Source organism: Pyrgilauda ruficollis, unplaced genomic scaffold, assembly GCF_017590135.1.
Source record: "Pyrgilauda ruficollis isolate IOZ18807 unplaced genomic scaffold, ASM1759013v1 scaffold275, whole genome shotgun sequence".
Lineage (NCBI taxonomy): Eukaryota > Metazoa > Chordata > Aves > Passeriformes > Passeridae > Pyrgilauda > Pyrgilauda ruficollis.
Window position 1 is genome coordinate 23,504 of NW_024524100.1, and position 22,057 is coordinate 45,560.

The 22,057-nt window shown below is 41.4% G+C and overlaps 1 protein-coding gene across 1 annotated transcript in view; it reads right to left on the reverse strand.

Annotated features, from left to right (window-relative positions):
* GRIN3A (glutamate ionotropic receptor NMDA type subunit 3A) overlaps window positions 1–22,057 on the reverse strand; it is a 66,346-nt gene that overhangs the window by 21,365 nt on the left and 22,924 nt on the right. The window contains exons 2-3 of the mRNA XM_041471714.1: window positions 20,427–21,031; window positions 13,661–14,708 (exon numbers count right to left, since the gene is read on the reverse strand). Of these exons, the coding sequence (XP_041327648.1) occupies window positions 13,661–14,708; window positions 20,427–21,031 (1,653 nt within the window). The remainder of the gene's footprint in view (window positions 1–13,660; window positions 14,709–20,426; window positions 21,032–22,057) is intronic.

Here is a 22,057-nt window from a genome sequence, read left to right on the forward strand (position 1 = left end):
CAATCACCAGCCTCTAACAGGCCAAGCTTTCAGAGCACAGGAAGCCAAACAGAGCTAAGGCTGAAGCAGTCACGCTTTATTTGCTTCCCAGGAAGCTCATGGACATCACAGCAGCTTGCAAAGATGATCTCACCACAGCTATGCACTGCTCGGCAAAAACCAAGCAAAGAAGCATTCTGCCAGTCCATCTGGCCTCTGCATTCTCATCTAAGCAGAACAGAGTGCAGGGCAGCACAAAGCCGTACAAAGACCTTTCCCAGTCTTCTCTTCAATGACCCCATGGATAAAAGAGTGTCTGCAGTTTTTTTAGGAATGACAGAGGTAGGATGTAAACTGACTGTCACCCAGTTTAGTCTGAAAAGGAACAGGAAAAGGTCTTTTGGATGCTGTATTTCTGGTAATTTTTACCTGAAATTGAAAATTAAAGTGCGCAGGTGTTTACCACCTTGTGGTCTGCTGATCTGGTCCCTGTGTTGCAACCCAGGAATGGGACCTGCTGCTAATTCCAAGTCTGTGGGTATGGAGGGAGTCCTGGCACTTTTTAATTTTTTTTTTTTTTTAAGTGTGTTCTGGTGTAGATGGCTGTGGGACAAGCAATGCAGGGTGTGCCTCCATCTCGAGCTGGCCACAGTGCTCTGCCAGAAGGACTGTGGGCACAGAGGGAAATGTTCTTGCATGGGAGTGTGGGAGCAGCATTCAGGTGCCAGAAGACATAAATAGCAGGAGCTGGGCTGTGACAATACATCATGGAGACTTCCAGCATAATGCTGCCAGCCCCAGTCTTGAGACACACAAGATGACCTGCTTAAAGAAGGAACTTGGAGTGAGGTTCATGCACTCTCTGTCCCAAGAAGATCATCTCCACAGTCAGGATTTTTTGGGTTTTTTTTTAGGTTTTATTTCTTGGCAGTTTCAGTGAAGAGACTGAAAACTCCATTAAGATCCAACACTGAACCGCACTGGCATTTTCCAAGTCAACTTAGGTGCTTGTTGTGAAGTTAGTGGCTCACCTAGTGATGCCAACTGCAGTGCAACACCTGATCTGCAGATAAAGTCTTCACCGGAATACATCTCTCACTCAGACTGTCACCAATGTATGCATTTGGCTAAACTTTTAAGCCTGAATGAGAAAGGCTGGTATAAAAACAGTAAACCACACCTCTATGCAATCTTCTGTCCTAAATCCTTTACTGAGGACTGCCCACGCTTTGCTTTGTATTGGGCACGCTGTCAAGTTTCACCCCAAATGATGACAACACCAGAATGTTCATTAGATCAGAAGTCCATCTGGCTTAATATTTTGTCTCTAGCAACACCATATGCCTGGTGGGAAGTCTTGGGAAGTCTACACAAGGGAGTTGTTCAGCCATCCCTTGTATCCAGGGCTCTACCTGCTTCTGGTAATCTCTGCTTTTTCTTAAGCATCATTTTGTGTCTGCACATTTGTATTTGATCTACTCCTTCTCTTAGGATAAATGTTGACATTTGTTTTAACCCTCTGTGTCTTTCAAGGACTTCTGTTTTCTTCCTATTTCTGCTTACCCACAGGAGGAAAAGATTTGCTTGCAGCTCTGTGGATTGACAATGCAAAATGCTGCCAGAAGCACTTCTGTTATGATTTGCTAACAGTGCTAAAGGTTACTTGCTTCAACAGACGATAAAAACTTCAGGATGGAAACAGGACTCATCACTTGTCATTGCTGCTTTCTTACCTTCTGTAGTCCTCTCCTGGGAAGATTATGTGACAAGAAGGAAACCACAAATATCTGTGTCCTGACAGGATAGGTAAATACCATAGTCTCGCTCTGAATATTGCCTTATTAGTTGTCTCTTTTTTCTAATCTTTTCTGTTTCTCATGCTCTCTCTCTTTTGTCTTTCTTATGTTTTGAAAGTCCTATATTGAGAGAGTGTTCCTGTTTTCTCTATACCAATAATGGAATAATGCCTAGGGCTTCAGAGAAATCATGAAGTCTGAAAAATCAGCATTTGAAGAATCAAGAATGAATTGTATGTATTTATTTTTTATAAAACTCGTAATTCAGGGGAGGCAGTTACTTACATTTATACCAGTAATTGAAAATATAAAGACCAGCTTACTGGAAGAAATAACTGTTGAAATTAGAGTAATTTCTGCTATGTGGATTCTCTACTTCTGTGTATATATTGTGTTTCTTGATTCAACACTCAGTGTCAGAGGTGAATAATCACCACAAAGCAGATAAAGGGCACTAGGAAATGCTGAGACTTTTGTATCCAGAGTGCCTGGAGGTTTGCTGGTGACTCAAGTACAATTAAAAATAAATGAATGCAATAGCTGCAGATCCATCACTGGATAAGAGTTTTCACGACACTTGGCTTAGATAGCCTTACAAAGTCCCTCCACATTTGGATATCTGTGCCTGTAAGAAGCGGAAAGAGCAAGGTTTGTTCAGACCTAGATGAGGCTCTGAGGTAACAGTGAAGTGGGGTTTATGCACTCTCTGTCCCGAGAAAATCATCACCACAATTGTCCTGGCTTGAAAATTCATTACACAAGATGTGAGGATTGTCATGGGTACAGACATTGCAAAACAGCAGTATGTCAAATAAGGATATTTACATTTCTTTAACTATCAGATCATTGAATCACAGAATCATTCAGGCTTAAAAGACCCTAAAGATTAGACCCCACCACTAACCCAACACTGCTGACCCCATAATTGAAATATGTCCCCAAGAGCCACATCTACAGGCCTTTTATACTCCTCTACGGAACATGACTTCACTGTTTCCCTGGGCAGCCTGTTCCAATGCCTGACAGCCCTTATGGTGAAGAAATTTTCCCTGGATCTCTCTTCTGAAGACCCATTAGCATTTATCAAGCAACCAGCCCTTTGAGTGTTGTCTGGCAGGGTCACCACAAACAACTGCAGTTGGCTGTGAGCCTCAGCAGGGAAACACCAACAGCCTGGGCAGTCCAACAGTAAGAGTAAGAATATATCAATTGAGTGGTTATGTTAAAAGCTATTAACTGCTAACGTATTTTAATATTTTATTTGTTAGAAGCTAAAAGGGGTTAAAAAATTATTTAGTGCTGCTGGTTAGTGGCTCTCCAAAAAAAGGTGTGACAGCTCCAGCAGCCAACAGTATAGTTTTTGCATCTCAAATACTGGAAATCATGGATTTCATATCAGTGAACTGTTTTACACCTGAAGCAACGGTGTGCACCATGAGGGGCCATTCTTTAGGTGCACCCCAAATTTTGGAACCTGCCCCACACTCTACTGTGAGGAAGCTGTTACACATGAAGTTGTGATGATGCACATGGTGATATCCCATTGGGACCTGGTTTAATGTTTGGGGCAGACTCAAGAGGTGGGTGAGACACAGAGCCAGAGGGGCCTGAGCATTTGTCTTGAGCACTGAGGGCTTGGATTTTACAGGTTCAGGGCTGTGGAATGCCAAGACCAGAGGATCTTGCTGCACAGGGCAGGGACGGATGGCTCAGGAGGATGTCCCATCTTCTGTGAAGGCAGCAATCTTGAGAGGAAGGACTAGAACATGCTGCTGGGAAGTAGAGCATGAAGGTGCAGGAGATAGGCTAAAGAGCTGTGATTTCTGGAACTGGTGTCCCTGTGAACACTGCTGTCCCTCTGACCTCTCAGGACTGTATCTACTGTAGGACACACAGATTGTGCCCAGCATTTCCAAGAATGAGTCTCACTGCAGAAAACGTATCATGGGTAAGGAAACAAACAAGAGGCACTGTGTAAGAAAACAAAGTGAAGTGAAATGGCTGCTGGGTCCCTTGAGACAGGGAGGCCATGTGATGTTTAAGAAAACACAAGAGCTTTACAGTACATATAACTTCTCTGACAGTGCCAGGACAAGCTTTGGGACTTCTCAGAGTCTTCTGTGCCTTGCATAAAATGGTGCTCCCAGACAAATGATGTTTGTGCTTCTTGCTGCTGAAAGCAAACACTGCAGCTACCAGCTCCCTCAACTTGGCCCCCTGCTTCCAGATCTCCTTGGTTTCTGTCTGCTGTTGTTAAAACATCTGCTGAGTGGGAAGTGGAGAACTTTTTTTATTTGGGAAGATGTTGAGATGAATTTGGCATCAGCATACATCTATGGCTTGGGGTGCCAATTATGCATGAAAATACCAACATGATAAACATTAATGTGATGAAACCACAGCAGCAGAAACAGGAAAACACAATCCTGAGTGACAGGGGTTTTGCATAACTTGGCACATTCCATTTTATATAATGCATTGCCATTGCACGCAATGCTGTCAGCTGAGGAGAACACCTAGATGCCAACTTGAAAGGAAACAGGCCCAGAAATCTTCAGTGCAGGCTGGGATTTAAAACTGAAAATGCAGCAGTTAACCTTGGCACACTCGAGGCTGTGGGACTGTGGGGTTTTAAGGTCTTTCTAGCAGGTTCTGGCTTTTGTGTGACTTTTAAGTGCTGCAAAACCAAATTATTTACCTCAAGGACTTTTCCCCCCTCGATGCCCTGGTTTAGTTTAATATAATTTTGAGGTTTGCATCCCATGCAGTTGCCATTTATTTTTGCAGTAAGACTCCAGGTACAGAAAGTTATGGTCTCAGGTCCACAAAAGTAGGCAGTACAATATTGCCTGCTGATCCCATGGAGTTTGAGCTTGCTAGGACCTGTGAGGAGACAAGGAACATCTAAACAGGGCAGCTATTGGGAAGGCAAATTGTGGCTATTCTCTACAAGCAATGATGTAACTGAAATCTAGAAAACTGATTGATGGGGTGCAGCAGCTGCCTCACTGGGTCTGGCTCAGAACTCTTCTGTGAAATGGGACTGAAGGAAAAATGCTTTGGGAACTCCATTTCTAATCATGATCTCAACTCATGAGAAGCATTTCATCATTCATTCTGTTTGCCTCTTCAATGCCCAAATGCAACTTTGTGAGCTCTTTTTTTGCTGGAAATGAGAAAAAGCCCACCCAGTATGTAGCTGAGGGCAGTGCCAGTGACCACTCACTTCAGTGACACAGCCAATGTGGATTTAGCTTTTACCACTACCTGTAAAGGTGTTTTTTAATTTAAGTAAGATATAGAAAGGAGGAACATGGCTGAAAGCACTTTCCTAACTTTTCTAACAACTTCTGAGGAAACACTATGGTGCAAAAGGTTGTAGTAGTTCACTTCCACAACAACAACAGTGCTGGTTACCTGTTATAACACCAAGCACAGTGTTTAATGGGAACCTTGTGTATCAGCAGAATTGCCAGCATGATCTCTGCCAGACAACTGCTGCAGAATCTTAAAAATCTGCTCAGTTTCAGTTCCTAATCACCAGAGGATATCATTAGTTAAAGAACTGACATGGTTTTAGAAGTCTGTTTTACAATGACATTTCTGTCTCTCACACATAAAGCAATAGTATTTTTCTTTGCCTTATGTAACCCCCACATTTCAGTGGTTTCCCAGCCACCAATAGGTTTCCCAGCAAGAAAATATAAACAATTGGAAGTGGTAAGCAAAGTTTCAGGGGAAAATGAACAAAACAAATGAAATAATAGTAATTTAAAAAAAATACCAACCACAAACCAATATAAAAGTGTTCATGGGCTTTCCCTTCTTATCTGCAGGAGTTTTTGAAAACTAACTAGTGAAACTAACTGGTGAATATTTATGGGGTGCAGAGGGAGATGAAAGAAAATTATTCACAGTGAAGCACATGAATTTCATATTTTAGCAGATGAAAATTCACAGCTCAACTTCTGGAAGTGGAGGTTTTGATCAGGAACTGGTCTATGTGTTTAGGCTTCAGAAGCTGAGATGTTCCCAGGGCCTCCAGGAGAGGGTGTTTGCAGAACGCATTTGAATCAACGCTGTCGGTTCTCTGTTGTGAAAAGTGTCGGTGGAGCTTATTCTTTCCTTGTCAGCATAATGACAGATTTCCTTAAAATTCTGTCACTTTGAATCCAGCTCAGAGAGGTCATTAGCTGGCATAAAATCTGGACACAAGTGCAGAGTCCAGTGCTGACAGTTTTTTCTCTTCACTGCAATAAGGGAATACATGAAAGGAAACTGTGACTTAGGTCTCTGCTCAAAAATATAACCTTTGTGTTCATGGTCCCTGTGTGAGTGCTGATAATAAAATGTAAGATCTGCTCTGCTCCTCTGTGTTTTGGAAAAACTGTTCAGCTCAGGGATGAAACTGGGGACTCAGGTTTGTGGTTAATTTCTCAGAGTTGCCCTGATGATTCAGGTGCTGGGCAGTGCAAAAAGCTCTGTTGGAAGAGCACTCTGGAGAATATGAACTTGCAGGTGTGTTTATCCCTGTTTCTTAACAGCATTCTAAGAGTTTTCTGGACAGAGGGATCTTTAGCCTGTGATTTATTCTGGGAGAGCTGAGGACTGTAAGGTAGAAAGTGTAAAATAAGTAAGAAAAATAGGTAGACTGAGGAAAAGAAGGGATGTAATTCCCAAAAGGCAGTAGATCACTGCTTCCAATTCCACTTCAGCAGAAAGCAGTTGTAAAGATGTTCCACATGGAGTCACTTCATCCAGCATGTTCTTCTGCTTGCTCCCTGTAAAGCATGGCTAATGTACGGTCAGGCAGGTGAAATTCCTTTCAAATTACAAGTGAAGGAGAGCTGTGTGGCTGAGGACATGTTCAAGCTACCAAAGAGATACTAAAGAAGATTTCTGGATAGAGAATTCCTTTTCCATCCTGAGTCTCCAGTCTCTGGATGAAAAGCTATCGCAGATTTCTACAAGCATCTGAGGGGGCTGAAGGAGGAAAGCTAATGTGGCAGCAACTTTAAGTGTAGGTAGTTTACCATCTTCAAAACCATCATCTTTAAAATCCTTTTTCTTACGAATTTCTTCTGTTCCAGCTGTTGCTGGTTGAAGGTCAGTCCTCCTACCCCCTGGCCATGTGGCAACTGTCCCCTGGGTGCCAGGGCTGAAAACAGTCCTCTGCCTAAACCTGTAAGGCAGGAATAGTGCTCTGTGCTTTCCAGGAAAGGAACAAACAATGGGTTCGTGTTGTAAAGGCGCCATGAGTTACCAGGATGAAGAGGTTTCCAGTTGTAGGTGGTGGAACTCTCTACCTGCACTGCCCTCATTTCTTCAGCACTATTTGCTATTTGCTTTGGGTTCAAGAGCACCAAATGAAGGTAAATCCGAGGGAGTCCTGTCCTTACGGACAGATCCAACGTGGGAACAGAACGGGATTTTTTACTTCTTGGAATCAGTGAGGAATGTATTAAGCATGAAGTGTAAAGGAAAAATTACAGCCATATTTGGATACCCTGGCCTCTTGCTCAGTGAAATATAGACATTAATATTTGACTTTACCTGGTGTTCAGTCAAATCTTAATGCACTCAGTGAAAACCACTATTTCTTCCAGGGGACTTGGACTGTTGTCATCTCTGAAATCCAGTGGATCAGTGCAGGACTTCTGTCTCCAGGAGGGTGAGCCAGACTAGCACTCTGGTCTCTGTAGATCACATTGGCTGTGACTTTCATGAACAATAATAAACATTCTCCATGCTGCTAAGTCAGCTACACAATGACCTTCTACCTGCAGGTGGTAAGATCAGCTTCTGCATCTTCACTGTTCTCTGCTACTTTTTGCCAGTTACTTCAGTAACATCTTCTTGTAATTCTCCACTTGCATTATTTCTTGCAAGGGTCTGAGCCCCACCCATGACGCAGTTGCTATTTCTGGTCATGGGCTCACTTTCCTTTTTTCAAAATATGTTATGACATTTAAGTATTTAGGTATTTAGCTTGAGAATAAGAAACTGAAACCCACAGAGACGGGAAAATGCTAAAACACATTAATTCCTTCTGGTGCTTGAAGAGCAACCTTTACGACCTGCACCACACAGATTGAAGACAGCAGGACATCCTCTCTCCCACACCTACCCCTAAATTCTTTGCCTGAAACAATGAGGGGAGGTGAAAAGCAGCCAGGGCAGTCAGTGACAGAGTGAGGCAATGTGTGTAGATGAAGACCTCAAGCAGTAAAAGTTAATATGCAAAGATAACAAAAAGATAAGTGTTGTCAAGAAGGCATAAAAACCCATGTTTCATTGGGAAAGGAAACTTGATTTGCAGAACACTGCAGGCATTGTCTGATAAAATGGGCATCAGAATGAAACAGATCTGAGTTGGACAGATTCTGAACTTCCAAAGCTGTAACTTTAGCAAGAAATCTTTAATGAGGTGATGGGGAAGTTAAACAAGTGAAATGTTCATCACCATAAATTGCATGGGGAAACTAAAGAAGTCAAGATTGCACCTCCATGAATTGCAGGTGCCTTTCATTCCTGTACGAGACAGCTCTGCAATTCTTTATTCTAGCTGGAGCTTGATACTCAATTTTGCCTTTGTCTGAGAGGTTTTCACTTTCCTCTCTGTGACACTGAAAGTCCTTTTGAGTTCAAATCCTTCACTGACTCATTAATACTCAGAAAATCACCATGTATTAATTAGCAGGCTCTGATGCTGTGAATCATGACCTTTCTGTGCCCAGTAACTTCCTTCACAGAAACACATGCTCTGTGGTTTCTTCTTTTAGTTGTAAAAAGAAACCTGTGGTCCTGTACAAATACTAAACACCATGGCAGTAGTAAGATTTTTAAAAATTCCACTGAGTTTGTAACTTGATTTTTTTGCTAAACAATTTAGAGCATTTAATGCATATTTAAATAAATGCTACTTCATTATCTATTTAACACATAGCAGTTCAAGTGGTGCCCCTTATAATGATTCATCTCAGGCTGCTGCAGTGAAAGACCACAGCAATAATTTCCATTAGTGTAATTCCTACAAAAATTCCTTTTTCAGGAAGAAAATTTACCAATAAACACACAACAGTTCTGGCCTTACTCTAAAAATTGCTGAACTCAATGGAAAATATCATTATAAAAAGGAGTACTTGAATCATGCCTCTAATGAGGGACCAACTACAGAGTGGCTTGACCTTTCTTTTTCTGTAATTTGCCATTGCTAAAGCTCATCTGCAATTTCTTGCCAGTTGTATTTCTGGACAGTTTTAATACCAGTAACACAAAGTATTCAACTGATATAATAAAGGCCATAAGGCCTCTAAATTAACTGAGATGCTCATAAACCAGACATGAGAGCTTGCACCCTCATGTTTTATATATCTAGATACATATTGTAATAAAAATGTGGGCATCTCATAAGAGCAAGTCTTCAGGCACTGAACAAGGAGAAGATTGGAGGTTTCTGGGGACTAATCCCAATGCACACCAAGACTGTTTGGAGGACTTGCTGGGTGGAACTTTCCAGAGTGACTGTAGGTGTTTGCAGTGTATTTCTTGGGGCACTTTTTTTTTTTTTTGGTGGGTTTTGAAAACACCATAATTCATGGCAGAGAGGAGGCACTTCCAGGGAATGGTTTAGATGATCTTGTCCTGAAGCCAGTGCCTTAACAGCAGCCTATCTGTACCAAATATAACTGTTAAGGTATAGTTGACTGACTAATAATATCTTACCTCTTCATTGCAGGCATGTAAAGTTAGGAGAGACAACACAGTGAAATTGCTGGTGATGGGACCCAAAGGAGTAGCCCTCTTTTTGTTAAATGAAGCTAAATAGTTTCTATATTTTATGTCAAAATATAATGCAGAAAGGAACTTTTCCACTGCCAAGGGGTGTTTTTGAAGGTAAACTGATGCAGAGTAGTAAGAATACAACCAGAGTAAATGGCTTCTCAAGTGTGTAGTAAAGATGGAAAAGAAAAGCTATCAGCTGTCACAAAAGTCACAATGGGCAGATAGCACCCAAAACCCTCATTAAATTGTTGAAAGAACAACACTTTTTGCAGAACGGAAGGCCAGGTGTTGGACTACCTTATGGAAAATCTGCCCAGCTCCTCTCCCTTCTGATGCTGTTTGCTTCCATCTTAGCATGTTTGAAATATTTCTTCTGCCCTATGAGCTTCCAGAATTCTTTTGCCTCAAATATCCTGAATTACCCAACACACTCACGACATAATGGTGTATCCCCAATATGTGTTCTGGCATGAAAAACCCAAAAGCCATTCAGGTCCCTTTGCCACTAAAAAAACTTCACTCTCGGGGGAATCCTGCAGAATCACCTGCCATGAGTTGTTCTGCAGAGTAAAATATCTTCTTTCTAGGACTTACATGTGGCTGTACAAAGAGTAAAATATATATGACTGAGCAACCTGGTGGAGGGTATCCCTGCCCATGGCAACTCCAGGTGGTTTTTAATCTCTTTTGCAACACAAACCATTCTGTGATTCTGTGATCAGACCATCCCCCAGGCAGGTTCCTGGTCTGCATGCCTGGAGGAGAAATATCTGAACCTTGGAAAGAACTCAGCTCTGGTTGTGTACCTGGGTGCCAGGCACTCTGACAAAGAATAATGGTATAATATTTTTGTGCAACCTAAGAAGTGACATTAGGAGAAAAAGTGAAATGAGCCAGCATGATTCAGACAAGAGAAGAGGTAAAAGTAAATGAAGTTATACAAATACAATGCTTTTTCTCTGTGTTGTCTGTCTGTAGAAAAGCTTTTAAACATCTTTGCCATGTAGAGCTTCTTAAGAGGGATTCAGGACATGGATGCATGTTCCATCTGGGCAGCCAGCACATTTATCCTGTAGCTATCCTATCTCCTTGTCCGCAAATAGGAGGCTGAATGTGTTCCAGTGGACACAAAAGCTGTATTTGCCAGTTTCCACTGGCAAGAGATGATGTCTAAGACCTGTACAGTTAGAAAATGAGGGGGAGGGGGCAGCTCTGGCCCAAAACTGCCCATTTTCTTAGAAGAATTAAATTTTAAGGTGGTAGGACATTGCTTCAAGATCTCTACAACCTGTTGGCTACTGTTGTACCTCCTAGGAAAGGGGGCAGCCACCTTTGATGGACACTGCAGGAGTGTGGCTTTAGTGGCCTGCCCTAGTTAAGATTCTTACACAGAAAATATATGGCAAGTTCCCCAAATTCAAGACATATTCCAGTAAATTAATTCTCATTCCTCACACTGCTTTCCTTCTGCTCTGGTTTCTGTCTCAGTGGCTGCTCCTCCTTTCAGCAGCTTGATGATATTTCTATATTCTCTTCTATATCATTAGTGCATTTAAAGGTCCAACTGAGATAGCTCTAATTCTGTCCTTCCTGACTGTTCACAACCTTAGATGGGATTTGCCATTTATGGCTGACAGCCTGAAGAAATTACATGTCTTACATCACCTCAAGAAAGCTGCTCCTCTATTTTAGGCTTTGTTTTTTAAATAAATTTCAAAAGCACAGTACAAAGGGCACATGCATACTGAAAGCAGTAGAAGGATATTTAGAAGTATATTTAAATTAAAAGGTTATTTCTCCCTCCTGCTGCCTTCCTTTTGAAATGAGTCTCCACCACTAAAAAGAAAGAGGTAAACATATCTGGGAAGAAAAACCCAAACATAAAATCTTTTAGTCACATAAAAAACGCTGCAAGTAACTAACTAAAGTGGTGCCTGTAAATGTGTGACTGCTGTGGCCCAAACATTTCCTAAACCAAAGCTTTAACTCTTAGAGAGAACTTTGAATAGCCATAGCTCAGGGTCCTGTGTGAGCAAGGTTAAACCAGTGCACTTTCTATTACAACTACTCTTTCAGACTAAGACTTTGGAGGCAAATGCATGAATGACACAAACAAAACTACTCTGCAGCTCATGTAATGGCAGGCAATCTTCTTCTTTCCTAAAATCTGTGTTTCTTATTCCTACAATGGGAACTGGTAACTACTCAGAGGTTTAGATTTATTCCATAAAGCAGAGAAGTGCTTTTCCAGGAAAGGCTAGTAATCCCACTGATGTTATGGAATCACTGAGGCTACTAACCAGGAGTCATCTGTGTTTCTGTTCTGGACCAAGATCTGTGTCTGTGGCACCTGACATGCTTCAATGTTCTGCACTAAGCTTCAACAGCACAGCTTTAGAATAATTTAATTTTCCTTGGAGCTGCAGAAATCTCCCAACACCTGTTTTAAAAACACTGCATGTGCTCACAGCAATAATGCTGAAAATAGGATGTAATCTCATGCAATTTGATTTGATGGATGAGGAGATGCCCATGCAAAGAGTAGAGGACTAACCTCATTTTCAAACCAACACTGTGGCTTCATACAACAGTGTAACAGAGATATCCCTGGCACTGGGGAAATTCAGCTGAAAGTTCTCATCTGCTTCTTCAGAATGCTTTGAGGAAATCATATATAACAGACTTCTGTGCCTTACATTGATGAATATATTAATGCAATATTTATGATATTTTTTGTTGGGAGGGGAATGGCAGATTATTAGAAGCAATTTGCTTTAAGCCATAAATCAATTTTAGAGCACCTTGGGTCAGCCACAAAACTGCTGCTCTTTGTTTATAACATTTTTGGTAGAAACCGTCTAGTTAACATTGCAGGGAGTGAATCAGGCACTGCACTTGCACAGTTAAAACTGTCTGGTCATCAGCCTGACTGTGAGGTTTCACTGATGTAACAGATGGAGCTTGACCTTTGCTGTCTGGAGGGGCATATGTACCATTTATTCACACAATTTACAAAAGCAAGATGTATGCCCTTTCTTGTGTTATTAAAGTTACTTTTATAGAGTGGAACAATCTATCAGCTCAGTCCCTTGAGACAAACACACGGTGGATGTTTTCTGTACCAGCAGATCGGTTACGAGCCCAAAACTGTGGGTAATACAATCACACCTTCACTGCAGAAAGTGCCACATGAGCAAGGGAAATCTGCTCTGCCATCATGTCCCCTGGAGTGACTGTCGGGTGCAGAGAATACTCTGGTGTCATCTGTAGCCATCTATTCTCTCTAAAAGCCATTATGCCCCTTGCTTTCCTGATCACTACTTAGTGACAAATAAATTAAGAATAGTCTTAGAAAAGGACTGGACTTAAATTCCAACTGAAGACCCCTTGGGGAAAGGGAGAGAGCAGGTGGAGGAAGTTCTGGGAAGTCTGAACTCTTTGCAGATGGGTTGTCTACAACACTGCTCACCTCCTCCCATGATGGCTCCCCATCAGAAACAGCACTGCAGATCAAATCCTGACTACTCGTAAAGTGAATTCCACTGTTTTGAAGCATAAGGCAGGAATTTTCAAAACATTACAGTGCTGCTACGTTTCATTTAGCATTCATGGGGAATTTTGCCAGCACTGCCTTTGCCAGCAGCATTATGACCAGTGAAATACTTGAAAAATTTTACCTAGAGAAGATCAATGGTTTCGTCTTGTTCTGTGCAGCTATTTTGTTTCAGTGGATCTCAGGATGGCCTGAGTCATCCAACTGATTTAGACAAGTCTGATCAAAGGGAATATGGAACTGAACTCAAATCCTTAATCTGCATGTAGAACCCACTATTCTTCTCTGCAGTGGAGAGTACCAGAATACTTCACCTTTCTCCTCACCTTCAATCTTCTAAATCCTTCCCCCTACACTCTTAAGGGTGTTTAAAGGTCCTATCTCACTGAACTTTCCTCCTGAAATGCCACCAGGTTGTAAGTAATTGCAACCACAGTTTTCCACGAAGATTATTTTCTGATTTTGTCAGAAACCATAAATTATGCAGCAGTGAATTTTGAGTGGAGAAAAAAAAAAGGCTGAGTTAGTAACAACAGACATGCTTTACCTTTGGGTCATGTATTCCAGAAAGTTCTTCATAGATCTTCTCTCCCACCATGACAGCAGCTAGGTTGGCTGTGTATGTCGACAGACAAAACAAGCAGAAAATAGCCCACAGATTCATTAAAAACCTTCCAGTCCAGCACTTTGGGGGTTTGATGGCAGCTGTTCTTCCAAACAGGATTGCGTAGCAGACATTGAGGGCAGAGGAGAAGGAGAACACTTTGTTCCTGTTCCTTCCCCTAGGGGTCATTCCAAAAGGACTTTTCCACTCATACAAGGTGAGGAATACAGCTGTGATGTGAAGAGCAACAAATATCCCCAGCCACATAGTCCAGTGAAGTGGCCACATAAAGGCTCCAATAGGAGCTGCAGTGTCTTTGGTCCTGACCAAAATCCCCAAGCTGGTTGAAAAGAAAGGACTGGTGAAATCAATCACTTGGCTTCGGGCAGTGTTGATGCTGAATGATGTCACAGCCATGTGAGCTGTACCAGCAAGAAGGTCTCCCACCAGCCCTGTCCAGTGGCCATTCTTCCAGGCACCGTATTTTCCATCCCCAACAATGTACAAGTCAAAATCAAAATTCATATCCTCAGCCAGCTTCTCCAGCAGGTCAATGCAGTAGCCATAGCAGCACTTCTTCAGCTCAATGGGGACAGTGTCATTGCCCCCTTGCAGGGTTTCAAACAGGTTGTCCAGCACACCTGAATCATTGGTCAGTGGGTCCAGGCACAGCTGCCCTGCTGGGCAAAGACCTTCATCATCTACATCCCTTGTGAAGACAAAGGGATGCTCAATCAGAGTCACCACCCTCAGGTGCAGTCGGGTGGGGTGTTGCATGTGACTTTTATGTCTCTGTGCCTGTTCTGGCCATATGCCATAGTCCATGATGATCTTCCCTTCTTGCCAGCTCCCTAGGCGTGTCCACATCGGGTTTCCAATGGGATCATGCTGCAGATTCCAGATGAAGAAATTCTTTTCTGAGCTGACAATGGATGAGCCCTTCACCTTAATGTGGCCACTAAGACCATCAAAAGTTGTGTTGGCTAAAAACCTGTTGGAGAGAGAAAGCAGGGGAATCAGAAGCAGGCAGCTGAACCATGAATTTATGTTGAAGAGAGTAGGTGGGAATGTTGCTGGACACCTGGACCATTAATAGCACATAGATCCTGTGGTACAATGAACCAGCCACATAATTTATGACTAAATCATATGGGGATGCTCCCCTACCTATCTAATGCAAATGAAAACTCCTCGGGAAAGATGTATTTTTTTACTTACTAGAAAAAATGAGTACAAGAACAGTAATTTTTTTAGTTACCTTTGCCTTACAAACTGATGAAACACAGGTTAGTTCTAAGCTGAACTCACCAGATCTGCTGTCACTTTCCTAGATAAAAATACATATGAAAATGGAAGAGTGGAAATTATGTATGAAATGTCCTTCCAAGAAAAATGCTACAATCTCAGTAAGATCTAGCTTACATAAGAGGGGCTACTGAAGTGCTGTCAACAGCTTTCAAGCACTCTCAAGCGAACCAATCTGGATTCAAAAATGCAAATTTGGCATTGGTAAATCACTGTTAGACACTTCAGAAAAAAGTAAAGGAAGAAAGTGAAAGATGGTTGCTCTAGGACAGTCAGTTTTAATTCTTAAAAAAAAAAAAAAAAATCCAAAAAAGCAGGTTTAAAAAAAAAATGTGCAAAAGTAATGTTCTTAAAAGTGCCGCGCTGCCATTGAAGCAGAACTCATGAAGCGTGCCGGTTCTGCACTGCACATTTTGCATTGAGAATTCCAGGAATTTACTATTCCAAATACTGACAATAAAGTTGCATATTTCCTTTGTGTTGGAAGGCAGTGTTTGCCAGTAGTTGTCCTCTGTGCCTGTTGAATTCAGCTTCTGGCAAGCCATCATCAAAGAAGCTAAAAACTACATGAATAAAGAAGCTGAGAACTCAGTAGGAATTAAGTGTTTGAAGCAGAAAATCCTTTTCATTGTGAGCACCATGACTAGCTGAACTGCATGCTGCTAACAGCAGAGCTGTTATGCATTTGGCAGGGGCTGCACAAGCCTTAAAACACTGGTTCCATTAAAAACAACCGAGTTAAATTGTTGCTAATATGGTGCAAAGCAAGTCATGTACATTTTTTTTCAGTAAGAGGCATTCAGAAGACAGACTACTCAGCTGTTGTGGCAGAATATAGCACTTCACATTAATCCTGAGAATTGGATGAAAGAAGTGTTGGAAGAAGTATAAAGGCTGTCATTCCAGCCTCAATAAGGAAGACATAAACTTTTAAGTAGAGTTAACTGCTTATCAATAGTTACAGAGAATAAAAAATAACCTTAAATTGATTTAAAAATGATAAATCAATTGCAAGTGTGCTACATACATACTTCTGTCCAGTCTCTACACTTTGTTTTGATGATTTTTTATGATTTTATGGGGTTTTAACAGTTAAAACTCTGTGCTGTTTAAGTCTCAAAGTCATATAAATTTTAGCCCTTTGCAAAGGTAAATTTGTGAAAGTAAATTATTTAGTTTTGAATGTGGTTGTGTCTGTGATAGCCTTCTCTAAGGCAGCTTCACAGTTCTTGCTCAGTCTCCTTTGACTAGGTTGAGTTTGGAGAAAGATGACACAGGCAATACTCTCAAAAGCAGATGGTCTGTACATGTGCTAGCTTGGGTCTGGAAATCATGCCTAAAAAGGCAGACGTGTTTACAAATATAAACATATATAAACTATAAATGCAGTTTTCATGTTTTAAATCCTTTACCATTTAGTCCAGTGTTAAAGGACACTATAGCTCCACTTATCAGTGGTATCTGCCACTGTTTGCCCACTCCTTCCCTCCTAATCCATGCTTCTTATCTGATGGTGTAACTTCCCTGTTTCTGTATGTAAACACTATCAAGACAAAGTTTATGGGAGCAGGCAATCTTTAGCACTAAAGGAAGGTTTATGTGCCCATAAACTTGTTTGGGTTTTATCTCTCTCTTACTTTTATCTCCCTCAGTCTCTGTAAAAAATTGTGCAACTTCTTTACAAGCCTTGCTGGGCATACAAGCCAAAGCCATCACTGTGACAGTAACAGTAAAACCATTCCATGTGTGGAGATGGACCTGCATGAAATGTTTTTTTTAGGAGATGTGCACAAAAGACTTAGCAGTTCACAAAAATGCCAAAAACTGAGGGAAACAAGTCCTCAGATGGAATAAGCTTGCAATGTTCTCATGAATTTGGCCCCGTGTTGCTGATACAGCATGACTTGGGCATGAGAATGCTGCAAAGCAGGCGCTTTGGGAGTAACTGAAGCCACGGAAAAATGCATTACATTAGTTTTCTGAAGGTGGAAGGAGACTTCTGGAATTAATGCATGCTGTTCCCTGACTCACACAGTAGAAGTAAGCACCCCCAGGAGGGCAGAACAAGCCCTCTGTACCTGTTCAGTGGTTCTGTTAGGAGCAGGTACCTGAGAGAGATTTAGCACCATTTGAATGCACAACTTCACTACCTTATCAAGTTAGTGGCTTACCTTTGCAGCTGATTTGCATGTTCTGTATTTTTTTGCAGTGACAGAACATGAATCAAATAAATGATGGGAACCGTGCGGAGAAGCATTTTAACAACACTTTGTTTTATAGGCAAGCAGCTGCGGCTGCTGAGCATTTGCATGCACTGTGAGCAGCACCAGTGAAACTCATGCCAGCAACTTCAACTGAAAACTCCTTTACTCAATAACTTTAGGAAACAGATAAGAGGCTCTGGCTACACTTCTTAAGCTAGAAATCTCCAGTGTGAATCTTGGGGAATTACAAGTGCTGGGTACTGCACAAACGCACTGGCAGTATCTGAGCAGCACTGTTTCAGAAGGGCTACTGACAGATCTGTATGGAAAGACAGCCTGCACAAATTTCAGAAGGTGAAGGGCCAGATCTTCAAGTCTGACAGCTGAATGAATTTTCTTGATGCTGTGTCAATATATGGGAGATAACATTCACACTGACAGTCGATGATAACTGCATCAAAGCTTTATCAGAGTCACTTCAGTTTCAACAATGAGTCCAAAGTGTGTAATTTGCTCATTTCAGCTTTGTTTCTCATGTGCTTTTATACAAGAACTGCTCCTTAGACCTTTAGCAGTACTATCACTCTCCAGCAGTATCTTTGAAGTATATTTAAGAATGACTTAATGAAATAGTTTTCTCTCAGTCTTGATGATTGGATTATTCCACCTCTCTTTTTGGGAAGCTTACTGGAGGCAAGAACTAGAATTGGCAAGGAAAAATATAAGGTTCTGGGGAGAACTTTTAGTAGCCTTGCAATCCCTAAAGGAACTCTAACAGAGCTGAAGGGCTTTCTTACTGATAGGACAAGAGGGAATGGCTTCAAACTGCCAAGGACAGAGTTACATGGGATACCGGGAATAAGTTCTTCCATGTGACGGAGGGGAGACCCTGGCACTGGTTGCCCAGAGCAGCTATGGCTGCCCCATCCCTTGAAGTGCTCAAGACCAGGTTGGACAGGGCTGGGAGCAACCTGGAATAGCGGAAGGTGTCCCTACACAGAGGAGGGGGTGGAATGATGTGCCATTTAAGGTCCCTTCCAACCCAAACTATTCTGTGATTTTATGGATCTTTGAAATAGCAGGTTGATGAAATTACCCAAGAAGCTGAGTTACAGCTGTAAGACTAATTAAAGCTATAAGATTAGATGAGGGTTTGGAATTTTAATGCCTTGTTCCATCAACAAGGATGCTCCCGTGAGCAGGCAAGAATAGATGAGGGAATCAATCTCATTGTAAGAGGAATAATGGACAGTGACCTACAACAGTAAAGTCTTCAGGGAGTTGTACATCTATACGCATATCCATGCAGATATAAGCATGCTTTGCCATGCACTAGCTCATTATTCTGCTCCTGAGTTCACTTAAATGTCTGCACAGCCAAGGTATGAGATCAGTGCTGGCAGAAGAAGCTCTGGCTGTGCCAGAGAGTGGGGCTGCTATTCATCCAGCCCTTGCAGAGAGGCAAGGTAGAGGTCTGTGCACTGCTTCTTCTCCTTCATCCCCTTCTCCATCCCCATGCATGGCAGCTACAAGGTTTCCCACCAAGACACATGGGTCCACTCAGACAGAAAAATGCACTCATTAGTAAAAAGCAGTTAAGCACCAGACAAAATTTTCATCTTTGGAGGCTAAAAATGCCTAAAAACCCTGGTGAGAGGGACCAGGTTGGTCACAGTGAAGCCATTCATCAGGGTGTCACACCTGAGAAATTAATGGCACCACTCAAGAGTTAATAGTTATGCTGCTGACACAAACGCATCAGTTCTGGCCGTCAGGTACCTGTCTGGCTCATACTCTGCAAAAACAGCTGCACTGCTTCAGGACAAGGGTTTCTCTAACTTGTTATTTTCTCTTTAATAGTGCTCACAAGCAAATGTGTAGGGGAAAGAAACAAGGCATACAATTCTCTCTTTCACTTCCACAATACCTTTACCAATATGAAGGGAAAAGAAATTTCACAGATGTGAAATTGCATATTGTCTCCCAAAATATAACAAAAGCTAATGGTTCTCTGTAGAGAGCATCAATGATGAATTATTTTTCAAGGATACATTTAAGTGTTTTACTTTTGTTTTCTTTTTTTTTTAAATCTCTTCTTCAAACCTCAAAAAGCCTATTAATAAAACTGCTATCCTCTTGTTACTCTAAGAAGGCTCCTACTGACTTTTACTTTTCAGTTAAAATATCCAGAATAATGTGGCAAAATAAACATCACAAGTCACAGCGGTATTGTGAGTTGGTCCAGTGTTTATTTCCCAAGTCATCTTGCACTATTTGGAAACAAAGAGTTTTTGACTTTCAATGGACATGTGGACTAAGGAAATGTTGGGGTCTCAAATGGTTGTATTTTGAGCAGTGCTGTTAATAATGCATTCATTATTGTGCAGACATATCCAAGAAAAAAATATGTTTTTCAAAAAAAGCCTCAAGAACTTTTATCCTAACTCTGTCCAACAAAATCTTTAAGGTGAAAACCAGATGTAATGGGGCGAAAACATGCAACAGTCGCTGGATGTAGATTAAGTGATGAATTAATGTAGTTAGCCAAGATATTTTTGCTTGTTTTCAAAGAGAACTATGCAAGTTTTCCACTCATATGTTAAAAACTATAATATTTCTAGACAGGAACACCCAAGGAGTTTTGGGAATAGCTTCTATATAGTGACATGCAGCAGAGGCAGCACTTTGTACTTTTGAGCGCTCTCACCAGAAGAAGCCCTCTGAGGAGATGAAGGTGCATCTTTTTCCTCTTTTTTCCATGGAAGCAAAATATCAAGGGCTACTACTCATCTTTATATTGTCCAAAGACTTAGACAGTGCAAATATTCTGTGTTTTTGACACTCAAAATCTCAGAGAATTTGACAGTAGCCCACTTTACATGAATAAATATAAATACAAGTTTCAGAGCACAGTCTGTAACCTAGCCTATGTTTACTATGTGATCTCTACTTCTGTGGAGCAGTGTCTTCTTCTACCAGAATCTCGAAGTTCTGGCTTCTCTCCCAGTGGCAAAGTCAAAATTTCATTATCTGCCCAGAAGTAAAGAAGCAGGAGAAAATACTGAAACAAACATGTTTGTGAGGGAGGGTAAGCAGCATGACAGCTAACCCACAGAGAATGGTGGGAGGGAGAAGAAAATTATTTTTCTTGCAGTACAGCAAATATTACCTGAGGGGAAAAAAAAAAAGGCAAAACTTACTTTGATAAATACTGGCCTGAAGTGATATTCCTCTCCTCCATGTCCATGCAGTTCATTGTACTTGGAATGAGAGCCAGTTCAGGCTGGATCATGGTGGCTGCTGCCACAGCCCTGGCTACCAGCTCCATGGCATCCTGCACGTAATGCTCGAAGACCGACTGAGTTGTCTTGCCGTGAGCGATGAGACCGAGGGGTAAACCTTCTGTCCTCAGCTCTTCCACGTTCCGTGAATCCCCAATAATCCAGTGCAGCTCTGGAGGCATCACACCAAACTGCGTGGTTATCTCGAAAATCCTCCGCGTTTTCTCCATGTCGCACCCAAACATCACCACGGTCGACGTCGTGTCTTTGATGCTCTCCAGATAAAACTGCAAGTAGTTCAGAAGGTCATTGGTTGAAGTGAGGTTTGCTGTGATGTTTATAATGGACCCCAGGTGGAACTTGGAGCTCTGTTGTGTGAGGAAGAGAAAATCTGTGATGTTCCACTCCTCCTGGCACAGCATCAGGCTGAAATTGTACCAGTTGTTCATCGCGAGGATCGAGAAAGTGACGTCAGCATCAGAACTCAGTGAGTTTTCTAAGCTCATCTGCAGGTGAAGGGGGTTCTGTGGTTATAAAAATGAAAGACAGTGATCAGAAATATACTGGACACAACCTAATGAGTCTGATTAATTTCTATACACTCCCTTAGTTCAAAGAAACCACCTGCCAATCAACAGAACTGTGTGAGCAACAGGAAAATTTACACCCACCCAGCTTAAACGGACTGTGATTCATAGGCTTCCTCTGCTAGTTTGACTCAACTGCAGCAGTTATTAATGAGCCTGTTTCTGAGAATATATTCTTCTTTCTACCCACTTGTCCTTTTGGATTTCAAAGCATTCTCAAGAAAAGATTTCCCTGCACTCCTAACAGGCATATGAGAAGGTATTTACTTACTCCTCAAGTTCAGGCCATTTACAGATCCATTTACAAACGGATGCTGAAAGGTTCATTGGTAAACAATAAAAAAAAATAAAGAAAATCCCTCCGTTCTTTTAATTATAGCTCTTTTTGTGTGTGTGCGTAGTTGGGCAGATTTTTTACAGACATATGAGTAACCTAACAAAATGGATCACAGTCTACCATCAAGGCTCATCATGTACTGCCAACAACACAGGACAAGTTACTCAATGCATAAGTTACTCAATGCTAAGATATGCAGACTGATTTCTGAGCTGGAAAACGTTTGATAAACAAGCATTTCATACTCATTTTTTCCATGTCATTGATGCTATTACAGAACTTAACCCATTATGTTTCCCAATACCATTGCCCTTGGCTTTATCTTTTCCAGAAAAGGAAGGAGGATTTAAGGCTAACTCCTCTGTTCTCTGAAGGTGAGTAGTTCTTATTATTTTATCATTCTTTTCCCTTACTCTCATTCCTCTCCTTTCCCCGGTCTTAAAAATAAATATTTATTTACAGTTTTAATAAGAAAGAAAAAAAGTAAAAGAATCCAAGCAATTTTTGGCATTTGCTATGAAATAATTCTCTGCCCTACAAAAATTTTTACCAGGCTTTCAGCTAGCATATTATATATTACTCCAACTTTTGCTTTTTAGTTGAGAACTTGACAATCTTCCCTGTAG